The sequence below is a fragment of the Ranitomeya imitator genome, chromosome 6 (assembly GCF_032444005.1).
Source record: "Ranitomeya imitator isolate aRanImi1 chromosome 6, aRanImi1.pri, whole genome shotgun sequence".
Classification (NCBI taxonomy): Eukaryota; Metazoa; Chordata; class Amphibia; order Anura; family Dendrobatidae; genus Ranitomeya; species Ranitomeya imitator.
This window is the reverse complement of record NC_091287.1, coordinates 239,532,487-239,548,558: the sequence shown is the minus strand read 5'-3', so window position 1 is coordinate 239,548,558 and position 16,072 is coordinate 239,532,487. Positions and strand designations below refer to the sequence as shown.

Sequence of the window (16,072 nt, the reverse complement as noted above, 5' to 3'; positions counted from 1 at the left end):
CGGGGGTTCTGACCTCGGACGTACTATCCCATCCGAGGTCAGAAAGGGGTTAATTTAAACTCACCTTGATGCTCTTTTAAAAATGGAATTTTATTCTACAGACTTTCTTATACAGGTTTTTAATTGTTGGTAAAGGATTTATCTCAATGAATAAAATGAATAAAGGTTTACTCAATCATTAACTACTAGAGGTCTATCTTTTCCCATGATAAAAAAAAGTCTCCTAATAATGATCAGAAAACCATATTTAAATCACATAATACATTCAAAACTTACTTCCACTATTATTGTTTCATTTGTTGGTCCAGCAGAAATCAATGTTTCTGGATTATTGTAAGGTCTTTTGTATTCAAAAACTGCTCCAGCAAACTTATACTGGCCGGGCCAGTCGATGGTCCAGTATCCATTGAGGTAGTATTTTTTCTGTGTGTTGCGTACAGAGATGTAAGAGGTAGAAATATTCATTTCAGAGACACGAATGCTACGAGATCCAGCAGGTATAGTGACCAGTGAATAGTATTCTGTAGGAAAAAAAAAGATATAGCAATATATGTTTATAAATCTATATAAATACATGTTCCTATATCTTATTGTTGGAGTTCTTGTGCTATGTTGTGCATAAATATGTGATTCTTCAGAATTTCTTTTAGTCTTTGCCTGATGAAGAGACCTGTGTAGTCTCGAGAGCTTGCAATTTGTTACCATCTTTTCAGTTAGCCATTAAAAGGTATCAACCACTGAGGACTCTCAATTCTAAATATTTTTCTATCTACTGGCTAACACGGTACCAAGATATACATCTTTCCTGTATCTAAATATAACAGACAAATTATTTTCAGATGTTGAATTAGAGATTTTCTTTAAATATAATCTGTCTGGATAAGGTCTTTAAGTACAATAAACATGCATATACTTTTTAAGCTAATATTTTTTTAAAGCACATGTTGCTTACGATTAGAGTAGTGCTGTTTTGTGTACTGGCTTCTGTAGATCTTGCAGGATGAGTTATCTCCTTTGCAGATGCCACATGAATCGTGTGTAGCATTAGATCCAAGGATTTGGTCACAGCCAACTCTCTACCAAAGAGAAGGTGGATTAGTATTTTTATCCCCATCAACTTGATGCCTATCTCAAGACAATCGCTTACTGCATTCTTTCAATTTCAAGAACAAATCTTCAAATATTTTCAGTTTTCTTTATACATAGGAATTCATGATAATCTACAGTGATGATATGGTTCATTATTTGTTAATATGCTTTTTAATCTACACATTTGTAAAGTATGGTTTTGAATTATCAAATTATGACAAATGTAAAATTATCCTTAAAAGTAAAGAAAGTACAGCAGCAGCAACCAGCTTTGACCTGGCCGATCAGTAGGTGAAGGCACAAACAATAATCATGTGACTATAAAAAGTCAGGGTATGTTCCCCCAGCGCCTTTTTCAGATAGATGCCACATGGAATCCAGCTGAAAAAGCACTCAATAGATGTTAAAAATAATGAACACACACATCAATTTCAAAATGACATGTCGTTCGCGTTCCATCCTTTGTGTCTTTTAACCACTTCAGGCTTTAAAAGTTATATAGTATCTAAAAGAAGTGGGTATGTGGGTACACCTGTGTATTAAGATTCCATGTGCACATACCTTTATACTGCTTGTATATCTTTAAAATGCATCCTGTGCTCAGGTTATCAGTGTTCTTTCTTGTATTGTGCAAAATATAAACTTAGTATTGATAGGCTGTATTGACACGGACATCTATATGACCCACTGAACGAGCATCATTCTTGGGGCCCACTATGTTGCTACATAGAAATAAATACAAGACCACCGATTGTGCGGTAAAACACAGTGATATCAGGGTATAATATAATGTAGAATATGTCTTAATTATGTAGCAGGGGATGGGGTAGCCCCCTCATAGAATATAATATAGCCCCCCCTCAAAGAATATAATGTAGCCCCTCATGGAATATAGTGTAGCCCCCATAATTACCCTCTCCACCACCTCCATCATTGTCCTCAACACCACCGCCATCATTGCCTTCTCACCCACCACCCCAACATTGCCTATTCCACCACCTCCATCATTGCCTTCTCCGCCACTACCCCATCATTGCCCTTTCCACCACCTCCATCATTGTCTTCTCCCTACCACCCCATTATTGCCATTTCCATCACCTCTATCATTGCTTTCTCCCCACCACCTCCATCATTGCACATTTCACCCCCTTATCATTGCCCCCTTCACACCCCCACCATCATTGTCCTTTCCACCACAACCGTCCTTGCCCTTTCCACCACCTCTATCATTGCCCCATCAGTGCCTTCTCACCCACCACCCCATCATTGCTTTCTCTCCTACCATTCCTACCACTCCCATCACTGCCCTCTCCATCTCCTCCATCACTACCTTCTCCCCCACCACCCCATCATTGCCTTCTCCTCCACCACCCCCATCGTTTCCTTCTCCCCCACCACCCCCATCATTGCCTTCTCCCCACCACCTCCATCATTGCCTCCTCCCCCACCACCCCATTGTACTTTCCATCACCCTCATCATTGCCCTCTCCACCACCTACACACACCTCTCTGCACATTCCACCACCTACACACATACACATACACCCCTCTTCACCTTCCCCCACAGACAGGCACACAACTCTCTGCATGTTCCCCGCAGATACACACATACTTTTCTGCATGTTCCTCCGCAGAGACACACACACTTCTCTGCATGTTCCCCCACAGTGACAGGCACACACAGCACCACTCACCTCTCTGCACGTTCACCAGCAGCATCTTTGTCGCCACCAGCTTCCTCTCTGGCACAGCCGTGCGATGAATGCTGACATCATCCAGCTGCACTGCTGCATCAGACAGGAAGCACCGGGCACGAAGCAGGATGGATCCCTTCAGCTCCACTGCCATTCTTCCTGTAGGCAGCGGAGCTGCAGACATCGCTCCCTGCCCGCCATACATGAGGGCAATCTGGCTAAGGGCCCTCGGAGCCTCAGGGCCGGATAAACAGGCCAGATTGCCCTCAGTGTTAGCCGCTTACAGGGGCCCCCTCCAGCTCCATTGCAGCCACACCAGGTTTATATATGGTATGTTAGCCGCAGCCTGCGGCTAACAGTGAAATTAATATTCACCCCTCTCTACGCCCATGGGGGCGTGGGGAAGAGTGAATATTAATTTCTTTTTAGTAGCAGGGACAGGCTTCTGCCTCCTGTCTCCTGCTGCTGCTTTGCTGGCACCGGGCAGGCACCTCTGATTCAGGGGCCCCATAGCAGCTGCATGGTGTACTGTTATTTGTGACTTGCCACTGGCTGGGGGCCCCTGGAGCAGCAGGGGTTCTAGGCAGCTGCCGGCTCTGTATGCCAGCAGGTGTAAGTGCCTGGACCCACCGGAGAATCCTCCGCATGTGCTATGACTGTCACACAGTCGTGAGACTCGTGACACATGCTGCTGCGGAGCCAAACAGCTGATCAGCCGGAGCTATCCAAGAAGCCAGGTTCCTTCTTCAGCTTATTCGGTAAGTGCTATAGCTTGGCGAATAAGCCCTGACCCGATCAAATTCGCTCATCTCTACACAAGAGTGCAACCTATGATGCTCTGTGTGTGCTGTTCATGGACCCTTGACATACTGTATGTTCACTGTCTTTTCTGCCAATGGTCAAAAATGAAGCTTTTTTTAAAGCAGAAAACACTTTAGGCCCTTTTCATTTAGGCCCAACCTGGGCAAACTGCGGCCTGTGGGCAAAATCCAACCTTCTGGCTGTTCAAGTCCCAAGAAACTAATGGGCTGAAACAGTGGCCCATGAGCTGCACCATGTCCTCCCCCACTCATCGTCCATCCACTGTCGCTGCCCACTGACACCACTATCCGCATTCTCAGGACAGAATGCAGAAAGCTGTGAATACATTGATAGAGGACAGGACTACCGAGGCCATCTTCCACCAATCAGCGTGAGACAACAGACTCAATAATGTAATTTCATCATGCTGTGACTCTGTGCACAGGAGACAGGAGCAGAGCATCGGGGGAATGGGATCCGTTGAGTATGTCTTTTTTCATGTGTATGGGATATTTGTATATACAGTGGGGCAAAAAAGTATTTAGTCAGTCAGCAATAGTGCAAGTTCCACCACTTAAAAAGATGAGAGGCGTCTGTAATTTACATCATAGGTAGACCTCAACTATGGGAGACAAACTGAGAAAAAAAAATCCAGAAAATCACATTGTCTGTTTTTTTAACAATTTATTTGCATATTATGGTGGAAAATAAATATTTGGTCAGAAACAAACAATCAAGATTTCTGGCTCTCACAGACCTGTAACTTCTTCTTTAAGAGTCTCCTCTTTCCTCCACTCATTACCTGTAGTAATGGCACCTGTTTAAACTTGAAGACCAAAGAGCTGTCAAAGGACACCAGAAACAAAATTGTAGCCCTGCACCAGGCTGGGAAGACTGAATCTGCAATAGCCAACCAGCTTGGAGTGAAGAAATCAACAGTGGGAGCAATAATTAGAAAATGGAAGACATACAAGACCACTGATAATCTCCCTCGATCTGGGGCTCCACACAAAATCCCACCCCGTGGGGTCAGAATGATCACAAGAACGGTGAGCAAAAATCCCAGAACCACGCGGGGGGACCTAGTGAATGAATGCAGAGAGCTGGGACCAATGTAACAAGGCATACCATAAGTTACACACTACACCACCATGGACTCAGATCCTGCAGTGCCAGACGTGTCCCACTGCTTAAGCCAGTACATGTCCGGGCCCGTCTGAAGTTTGCTAGAGAGCATTTGGATGATCCAGAGGAGTTTTGGGAGAATGTCCTATGGTCTGATGAAACCAAACTGGAACTGTTTGGTAGAAACACAACTTGTAGTGTTTGGAGGAAAAAGAATACTGAGTTGCATCCATCAAACACCATACCTACTGTAAAGCATGGTGGTGGAAACATCATGCTTTGGGGCTGTTTCTCTGCAAAGGGGCCAGGACGACTGATCCGGGTACATGAAAGAATGAATGGGGCCATGTATCGTGAGATTTTGAGTGCAAACCTCCTTCCATCAGCAAGGGCATTGAAGATGAAACGTGGCTGGGTCTTTCAACATGACAATGATCCAAAGCACACTGCCAGGGCAACGAAGGAGTGGCTTCGTAAGAAGCATTTCAAGGTCCTGGAGTGGCCTAGCCAGTCTCCAGATCTCAACCCTATAGAAAACCTTTGGAGGGAGTTGAAAGTCCGTGTTGCCAAGCGAAAAGCCAAAAACATCACTGCTCTAGAGATCTGCATGGAGGAATGGGCCAACATACCAACAACAGTGTGTGGCAACCTTGTGAAGACTTACAGAAAACTTTTGACCTCTGTCATTGCCAACAAAGGATATATTACAAAGTATTGAGATGAAATTTTGTTTCTGACCAAATACTTATTTTCCACCATAATATGCAAATAAAATGTTAAAAAAACAGACAATGTGATTTTCTGGATTTTTTTTTTCTCAGTTTGTCTCCCATAGTTGAGGTCTACCTATGATGTAAATTACAGACGCCTCTCATCTTTTTAAGTGGTGGAACTTGCACTATTGCTGACTGACTAAATACTTTTTTGCCCCACTGTACATAGGAAGCTATGTGGGGGCTCATACTATACATTAGAGGCTATGTGGGGGCTCATATTATACATTTGAGGATATGAGGGGGCTCATAATGTACATAGAGAGGCTTTGTTGGGGCAGAGACTGTCGGTCTTGAATAAATCAAGTAAACGACTACAAATGTTAGCCAAACTGATCTGTGTGTATGGGGAATCCCAGTGTAATGCAGATTCCCCAAATTCCCCAAATTTCCACTGTCAGTGTTGTGCGACTAAAGTGCAGAGAGTGTGTGCCTTACAGACACAACTGGCAGAGATTGAACAGTATAATGTGGACAGAGAAAAGCAGATTGCTAGCCTTGAGTCACAACTGCTGAAAATGAAAAATCATTCTGTTGATATGGAAGCCCAGCTGATTCAGTCCGGGGCTGAGATCAGAGCTGTGAAGGAAATGGCAGCAGCTAGTGATGCCATTATTAATCAGTTCAGTGTGGAACAGGATACTAGTTCCCAACTGATTACTAGTCTGAAAAATATCATCAATGATTTTTCAAATGTGGTGCCGGCCTTCTCTTTGTCTCTGAAAACAAGGTCTGATCCCCAACCAATTGTGCCCTGTGCAGGACAAAAAGGGGGGAGTGAAGGACCAGCTGAGGGATCAAATATTTTATCAAATTTTGATCCAATAACTAAAAGTAATGACAGATATGTGCTGTCTAAATTACAAAGAAAGTGTAAATGTAACATTGTTAAGAGTGCATCCTTAGTAATGGAAGAGTTTAAAAGTTCCAGACAGAAGGAAGTATGTTCTGTCAGGGCCCCTAAATCAGGCATGGCATGTGTTAGATGTTATGCCTGTGCTGGTTCTGGCCATATTGCCAGGTACTGCAAGTGGCCGGGTACAATGAAGTGCAGGAGAGGAAATATTATTCTGTGAAATGTTTTAAAGGTGGTCACTTTGGACATATTGCAAGGAACTGTTATTGCACAAGTAATTGTGAGGGGCCTAGCAATATTGTCAAAGAGCACAGGCATTTTCACAGACATAATGGCATTTTCTCTGTGTCATGTGCCCGACCATGTGCAGACTCCTCAAAATTGCTGATTACAATCAGGGAGGCTAGTGAGGCCTTGATGTAAACTCAGTTTTCAGAGTTTCAGTCTGGCCTCTAGTCTTTCTGATTGTTTGTTTTGTTTTAGTTTCTTTTAGGGAATGTGCACACGTCAGGATTTCTTGCAGAAATTTTCCTGACAAAAACCGGACATTTCTGCCAGAAATCCGCATGCGTTTTTACCGCGATTTTACCGCGATTTTGACGCGTTTTTGACGCGTTCTTGGTGCGTTTTTTGTGCGTTTTTTCCCAAATGCATAGAATTGCAGGAAAAACACAGAAAATCCGCAAAAATAATGAACCGCAATGCGTTTTTTTCGCGGAAAAAAATGCATCCATGTGCACAAAACATGCAGAATGCATTCTAAATGATAGAATGCATAATGTATGCATTTTTAATGAGTTTTTATAGCGTTTTTAGCGTGAAAAAACCTGTACGTGTGCACATAGCCTTACTCTTCTTCTATTTGCTAAGCTTGCTCTTTTTTAATTGAAATGCATTGTTAGACCAGTAAGGTTTAGAAATGTTATACTGTGTGCTGACCTTCAAGTTTGGACAGATATCATGGTTTTGTTTAAGACCTGATGCAGAATACAACTAAAGTCAGTGTACCTTAGCTTAATGTTTAGTTTTCCTAGGGTGTTAAGTAGCTGGGAGGGTTGTATGTTACTCTTTTGAATTGTGGAAAACTGGTAGGGGTGTCTGTATAGGAAACAGAAGCAATTGACTAGGATTAAACTAAAAGAAAATTGCATTCATTTTGTGGGGTTCAGGAGAGTAGAGGCATTAGCTAATTATTGGGAAGCTCAAGAAAGGTTAACAGGGGAAGGTCTCCCTGAAGTAAAAGTATAAGGAATGAGTGAGTTTGGGGGGACAGGGAAGCATCAAATAAGGATGTTTATTAACTGCACTGGGAGATCTCCCAGAGCGTATTGTTCCTATCACTCCAGAGAAGAATTCTTGACCTTTGCCCAGATGCTCCTGAGAGACTCCAGAACACCCCTCTTACGTTTGGTGCCGAGCTGAAACATCTCCTCTCAGATTTCAGCCATGAGGAGGAGACTGTAATAAAAGCCTACGCCACTTCATCCTGTCATTTTCCTCCTGGTCATTATTTAATATATATTGGACTGTTTATGATCTGCAGGAGGACCAAAAGACTGGACACCCAACTGCACGGACGTCAGGCTGAGCACCATTAACTCAGCTGGTGAAGGAGGTTAAGGACATAAGAAAAATCCAGTCCTTTACCCCAAATCCAATATATATTTACATTTACAGCAAGTAGATAACTCCAACTGTACGTGGATCAATGATCTTCATGTGCATTATGGATCAGTAGCAGCCATGCTATTTTAGCTTAAGTCTCTATATGCATTATGGAATTGTAATATATGTGTTTTGTGTGAATGGGGAAAAACAGTGAGGTTCTCTAGGGATAGGTCCCCACAGCTGCTAAGTTATTTGCCACTTTAACCCTAGCAATGGTGAAGTTCGTAAGGGATGGATTGAATGTCGGTTAGAATAAGATGATGTTCATCCCGCAGTCTACTTAGGTACTGCGACATCACTCCCTACTCCAGAAATTTTGACCTGCCTATTAAAGATCTGCGTATCTATCTATGGAGGAACCTCATCAATTATCTTCAATCAAGATTACAGGAGGAGTGCCTGATGGAAGTCGTGTCTGATGCATGTCTGATGAAAGTCGTTTCCAGTGCCTGAGTTCAGTCATTTCCAGTGCCAGAGTCAAGTCGTTTCCAGTGCCTGAGTCCGTGAGGCCCAGAAAAAAAAAAAAAACCTGTGACATCCAGAGGTCTCATCATGCCAGACATTCTGAAAATCCTGCTGAATCAAGCTATAGGAGAGTAAAGTGAAGTCTGGCAAGGTGATGGGTGCACACAGGATGATGTTGACTGACTATGGACTGTGAGGGTGAAGCCATTCCAGAGTCTGACAATTCACAACTGGAGAAAGATGGCTTTGGGATGGGCCGATACCTGGAGATTGACAATTAAAGACCAGAACAGAGACTGAAGGCTGCAATAAGACTCCAAGAAAGAAGAAGAAGGTGTACTCTGTGATTAGAGATGTGGGTTACAGTGAATAGCAGGGAAGAGCTGATGGCCGAGTGGATGATGTCTAAGTACCCAAGTGCAGAATTATGCTTCATTCCATCTTGAACTGTCATTAGTTATAAATGGGGTTGAGTAAGCAAATAAATCCCAGCAGAAAACATCCCTCAAATTTCATTGTCGAGTTCTCGACAACAGGGGGAATGTAGAAGGGGAAGTGCCCCAAAATTTATATTTTTACCTAGGGATGTGTTTAGTGCATGTTTTGGGTATATCCCCCACATGTATACCACTTGGGGCAAAGCCCCCCTCCAGCCTGCTGTAAAACAAAGCTGCCATGAGCTGGAAAAACAAGTTTCATTTAGGACTGAGGGGGTGTATCTTAGTGGACAATAGACTAGTGACCTCATCTCACACACCTGGGGCTGGACACACCTCTTTTAGCTGGTCACATAAAAGGCACAACACACATGTGCTCTGCCTCTTTTGCTGTGCCTGCATGCTGGAATGATGATGGACCCACATGGCTTAAGTATACTCTGTATCACCTTTTCTTAATAGGCCCAGTACTATTCATTAGGGTTAGCTAGCCATAGGTGGGAGGGCTGATATTGTATGTGTGATTTGGGTAATCGGGCAGTTAATTGTGGTGATATTGCAATATATTGTGGTGATATTGTTGTGATATTACTGGATATTGTTGGTTATTACGGTGTGATACTGTTGGGATATCACTGAATTCTGCAGTGATATTACTGTATCAGAGTCGTGATATCCATATATTTGTGTGTATATATATATATATATATATATATATATATATATTTATATATCTATAGTCGCCAGCTTGGGTATAAAAATATATGTATGCTGAAGGCTGCAGACTTGTGTGTGTAATGAATATCCTTTATTGTTACGCCGTTTTGTCTCAGTTGGTGTATAGTATAAGGAAAAGATAACGTTGAGGCATATTTAGTGGATATTAATTATTAATAGTCAAGTTTGGCGATAATAGTTGATATCGGACCTCATTAGAGGTGCAGGGAGAGTCCCACCCTTTGACTACTATTTCAGGGTAGAAGCCCCTTCCTTTTACACCCTTCAATTATACTTTGGCATAAAATAGGTTTTTTTATCTAAATTTTAATATACATTAACTCGTCACTGACAGTTTTTACTTCTGTGTTTTGTGTCATTGCTTTAATATTTTTCCAATAAATATAGCCATAACACCAGTTGTAGTTTTCAATGACATGTTCATTCTACCCTATAATGTAGTGGAAAAAGGAAGAAAATTCCAAAGCGTGGTGAAATGTTTTTTTAAAAAAGAAAAAGCACAATTCCGCCATTGTTTTTTTTTTTTTTTGGTGATCATTTTGTTTTACGTATGACTACTATTTTAGAGTTTATATGGGTGTAATCTAATAAATGAAGAGGTACATAAGGCACGTTTGTATTTTCTGTCTCTGCCCATTTTCCTTTCCCACTTACCTCACAAATACCATCGATACAGACATTATTACTGTGCTCGGAGCACCGTGTTCCATCTTTCACTTTGTTTGATAAGGAAAAAAAGAAATCAAAGCCTTCTGCAATACAGTAGAGTTTACAGTAATCTTGTTCTGAAATTAAAAAAATGCATGAATCAGAAGAGCCATAATATAGGATATCTGACTGGGTCTATGCAAACACTCAGGTTTATCCCCAAATCACCAGGATATGTGTAAATCCTGTGGGGTTCAGTGCTTGGAATGTGGCTTGGAAATACTTCATAAATCTAAATGAACAAGCGTTATCCGGGATCTAGTGAGTCTATTATATATATATATATATATATATATATATATATTAGCAAAACAGATAAAAATGCACATTATAGCTTAAGCTTTATGTTCAAATATTACTGATGGTTCTTAGTTGTAGTCTTAGGCTGCTGTCACACTAGCAGTATTTGATCAGTATTTTACATCAGTATTTGTAAGCCAAAACCAGGAGTGGAGGATAAATACAGAAGTGGTGCATATGTTTCTATTATACTTTTCCTCTAATTGTTCCACTCCTGGTTTTGGCTTACAAATACTGATGTAAAATACTGACCAAATACTGCTAGTGTGACGGCAGCCTTAGCGAGCTTTCACTATAAGGTATGGCTAAAGCCTCATACAAATTCCCGCTTACTTATCCTATGTGAAAAACAAACCGATATTTGTCAGCGTTATGGTTAGTGGCTATCTTCACATGGAGCTTTTCAAGGAGTTTTAGAGCAGAAACGTAAGTTGAAACTATGTTTTTTGAGGATTTTTGGAGAAGGATTTCAAGTTTCCACTCAATTTCTGCTCAGTTTCCATTCCAAAAAGACTTGTGTGGGGTTTCATCAGTTTTCTCATATGCAAAAAATAATCTCATGAAAATTTCCTAGTGCTTCAAATTTTAGCTTTTTGTTTCCCCGTTTTTTTGATGGGGCGGGGGATGTCTTTTTACTGTCTTGTTCCAGATGTTTTTTATTCCATTACACAATGGAGCTTAAGAATATGATGTACACAAGAGTACAGAACTTTCTTAATAGTACGCTGAACATATTTTCGGCCCTTGCGCTGTGGAAAATAGACAGCACAGGCCCCAATGTCAACCTATTCGCTAATTCAGGTAGGCTCCAGTCTATTTGAAAAAACTGCAACACACTCTATTCTGATCCAATTCATGGAAGATGTATAATCACAAGCTCATCCTTAAGCTCATCCTTGTGCATATTTATGTGGGCATATGTGTAACGATTCATGGAAGAGACTAGTGCATGTATATAGCTATAACGTATACATTCACATTTAACCTGTTTTTCCAATATAGAATTTTTTTTATGGAACATTCATCTAGTGTTGAAATACCTTTTTCCATTTTGATACAGTAACTTGTTGTTTGTGGCAATAGAAATAATGATTCTGTTTTTTCTGGACACATGAATGATAATCAGTGGACTTTGAACACATCGTTTTTTGCAGTTTTCAGAAACTTAGGAGAACCTCCAAGTTTTTGAGAAGTATTAGTTTTTGAAGAGAATGGAGAGTTTCTGCTCTGTTTCTGCTAGAACATATCCCCCAAAAAGTCTTTGAATGCATAAACTAAGGATATGTGCACATATATTAAAGGCCATGTGATCATGGAGATTTTTGAGGCATTTGTGGAGCGGAAATGCTTTAAATCTTCATAAAAATATGAAAACTCCTCAAAAATTTAGAGATTCGACTCAGTTTCTGCTCCCCAAAGCTCTGCAAAAAGAATCAGTGTGCAAATTTGTATTTCATTATGAGTCAGTGAAAATGTTATACATTTATCGCAGTGATTGAGCAAAATAGGTTGAACCATGGAAGGACAGCATGGTGGCTCATTGGTTAGCACTGTAGCACTTCCATCACTAACATCCTGCGTCCAAATTCCATCAATGACAACATCTACAGGGTGGGCCATTTATGTGGATACACCTAAATAAAATGGGAATGGTTGGTGATATCAACTTCCTGTTTGTGGCACATTGGTATATGGGAGGGGGAAAACTTTTCAAGATGGGTGGTGACCATGGCGGCCATTTTGAAGTCGGACATTTTGGGTCTAACTGTATTTTTTCCAATGGGAAGAGGGTCATGTGACACATCAAACCTATTGAGAATTTCACAAGAAAAACAATGGTGTGCTTGGTTTTAAGGTAACTTTATTCTTTCATGAGTTAATTACAAGTTTATGACCATTTTTAAAATGTGTTCAAAGTGCTGCCCATTGTGTTGGATTGTCACTGCAACCCTCTTCTCCCACTCTTGACACACTGATAGCAGCACTGCAGAAGAAATGCTAGCACAGGCTTCCAGTATCTACGTATTGTTAAGATGCTGCATATCTCCTATATTCACAGCATAGACAATTGCCCTCAGATGACCCCAAAGATAAAAGTCTAAGGGGGTCAAATCGGGAGACCCTGGTGGCCTGGAAAGTGGATTGGTCCTCATGGGCCAGTTGAAGTAAAATAAAGTGTAATTTAAAGCGTTGCTCTGGCTGACAATTTTTTTTTACAATAAATGCATTATGGATAGTTAAAATATATGGCGTCTATTTCATAGCAAGCTTTGCGTGGTTACTATTTACAGACCCAGCTTCATATCTGTAAATTGACTGCCTTTTTCTCAGACTACTTAAATAATACCTCTATACCCGGTAGAAGCGGATAATGCAGGATCCACCAATTACAATAGGTGATGTCTCAATTGAGCCTGCTTCCTCTGCCATCACGATGACCTTTGCAAACACTTAGTAGATGATTGAATAAAAAATGTAGGCCCTGATTATTAATCATTTGCATTTTTTAAGACACTGCTTTTTTGTCTTATGATATTAGTTGCCATTTTTTATGCCAAATTCATCAAAAAAGTGGTCACAATTGATGAGACATGAGCACACACAATATAACATATATTTAAATAGAATTGCACATGGAATAATGAAACTTGTGCAAACAAAATTAAAATAAACAAAACTCACAAAACTAGACAAAAAACATGCGTAAAGGCAATAATGAATTGGGGCCATAAGGTCTGAGTTCGTCTATTGCTGATAATGTACATGTACATTTACTGAAAAAGGAGAAAAACCCTAGTGGCCAGTGTGAAATTTGCAAGTTTTCATTTTATTTTTTATTTTAATGCATATTTGATGCATTTATGATAAACATAATTTAACATAAAAAAAAATTTAAACAATAGATCATTTTTGATGCAAGCCTCCAATTAATTACTTTGTTAATTTGTCATTGCCTGGATATGTTTCTAGGTGACACAAAAGAAAACAATAGCACTGTATACAGTAGGATATGTAAATGTGTTACAGATTTGCCATTGGGAAAACAATAAGGCATCTGAGCTAGAAAAATAGATAATACATGATAGATAATTAAAGAGATAAACATTATTAGTGTAAAAATGTCTCAAACATAGAATAATTTTGGATGGACAGGTCTGGAGATAGGAGTCAGGCACAAACATGAGAAATAGATGTGAAAGATCTAGAGTCACACTAGATCCCAGTCTTAAGGTACCTTCACATTGAGCGACGCTGCAGCGATACCGACAACGATCCGGATCGCTGCAGCGTCGCTGTTTGGTCGCTGGAGAGCTGTCACACAGACAGCTCTCCAGCGACCAACGATGCCGGTAACCAGGGTAAACATCGGGTAACTAAGCGCAGGGCCGCGCTTAGTAACCCAATGTTTACCCTGGTTACCATCCTAAAAGTAAAAAAAAACAAACAGTACATACTTACCTACAGCCGTCTGTCCTCCAGCGCTGTGCTCTGCACTCCTCCTGTACTGACTGTGAGCACAGCGGCCGGAAAGCAGAGCGGTGACGTCACCGCTCTGCTTTCCGGCTGACCGACGCTCACAGCCAGTACAGGAGGAGTGCAGAGCACAGCGCCGAGGACAGACAGCGGTAGGTAAGTATGTACTGTTTGTTTTTTTAACTTTTAGGATGGTAACCAGGGTAAACATCGGGTTACTAAGCGCGGCCCTGCGCTTAGTTACCCGATGTTTACCCTGGTTACCAGTGAAGACATCGCTGGATCGGTGTCACACACGCCAATCCAGCGATGTCAGCAGGAGTCCAGCGACGAAATAAAGTTCTGGACTTTATTCAGCGACCAACGATCTCCCAGCAGGGGCCTGATCGTTGGTCGCTGTCACACATAACGATTTCATTAACGATATCGTTGCTACGTCACAAAAAGCAACGATATCGTTAACAATATCGTTATGTGTGAAGGTACCTTTACACAATCGCACATTATTACAAATCAGAAATCAAGGTAACAAATGATTGATTGAAAGAAAAGCAAAAATCAAATATATGCATCTTACCTTCCACACGGGTGTAAGGCTTCCAGTTATAGTACCAGCCTCTGAAAGGTTTACTGTTGTACTCTGCACACTGCTGCGCTCTATAGTCAATACTATTCTTCGGACACTTCTGAGTGCTGCAAAGTTTAAATAATCGGAAAGAACCTTCACAGAAATTTCCACCATGAAACGGTCTAAACCAAAAAGTGAAAAATATATATTATTGGGTATGAGCACTTCACAGAGTGATATAATAAGAAGGACATCTTTATAAGTGGGACCAATGAAGTCTTCTACTTTTCTCCTGGTAAAAAAAGTCTACATTTACTGGGAAGGCACATATATGAGAGTCTATAGGTTTGTTCTCTCGCTAATACAATACGAGGTGAGCATGTATATAATACATCAACAATATGACAGTCTTTGACTTAGGCTCCCACAAAGATGGCTCAAAATGACGACATAAAAGACACAATGGGCCCAATTCATCAAGGCCATCATTGTCCATGCCAAAGTAGATGAGTGGGAGTGTTGGAATCAGGCTCTCCTAATTCATGAAGTGTACGACTCTTCATGAATCCAGAATGTCTGGTGAGTGGCGTGTGCCTGCCATGGCCACCCCAGAATTTTTTTCCCAGTCAGCTACTGGAGTGAGATTGCTGGTGTTCAGAATGCCACACCTCGTCATGAATTAAATGAACAAGCATGGCTCCTCCACTCATCTCATTATGTCGGAGCAGGGAGAAACTAGCTGTGAAAATGCAAAAGTTGCAAAATTGTGCTACTGTTTAAAGTTTTGTACACAAGATTTCTTGTTTGAAAACTTTGATGAATTGGGCCCAAGTGTTTATTTTTACTTGATAAGCACCAATTCTTGCACACCACACCACAATGGACTTATTTAATAAGCTGCATTTCTTTTTTTTAAATATCTTACCTACATCATATAAATCAGTGGCATGAAATTCAGCGATGACAAATGATAAAAAATCTTAGATAAAAGTACAAGTGGAAAAATAGAATGAAAAATAAGTGGATGAAGGAAGAGTGGGGAGGAATTCTGGAGAAACAGTAGCATACTGTAGGTAAAGAGCTACATTTGGTCCACACTATATGAACCCATTTGTGAGATCAGTGGGTTGTGATCAACTATTTTTTAACTCACAATCTCTGTTATGTATAAAATAACAAACTGAACTCTCTAACTCTCAACCAGGTCCAACACTTAAATCTGGTAATTTAAACATAACGGACCCTGTGAGATAAAAATTGTTGAACGAGGACAACCCATTTAATTACATGGATAGGAAGGTAATGAGTGAGTTAGTGTGTGCTTAAGCATAAGTGGAAAACCAAACTTTAAAGGATAACTAAACTTTTTAATTATT

The 16,072-nt window shown here is 40.8% G+C and overlaps 1 protein-coding gene across 1 annotated transcript in view; it reads right to left on the bottom strand.

Moving 5' to 3' along the window:
• The window catches only part of ADAMTS16 (ADAM metallopeptidase with thrombospondin type 1 motif 16), a 325,150-nt gene that overhangs the window by 112,706 nt on the left and 196,372 nt on the right, over positions 1-16,072 (bottom strand). Inside the window, exons 13-16 of the mRNA XM_069730514.1 lie at positions 14,706-14,878; positions 10,301-10,431; positions 953-1,076; positions 277-521 (exon numbers count right to left, since the gene is read on the bottom strand). Coding sequence (XP_069586615.1) covers positions 277-521; positions 953-1,076; positions 10,301-10,431; positions 14,706-14,878 — 673 coding nt within the window. The remainder of the gene's footprint in view (positions 1-276; positions 522-952; positions 1,077-10,300; positions 10,432-14,705; positions 14,879-16,072) is intronic.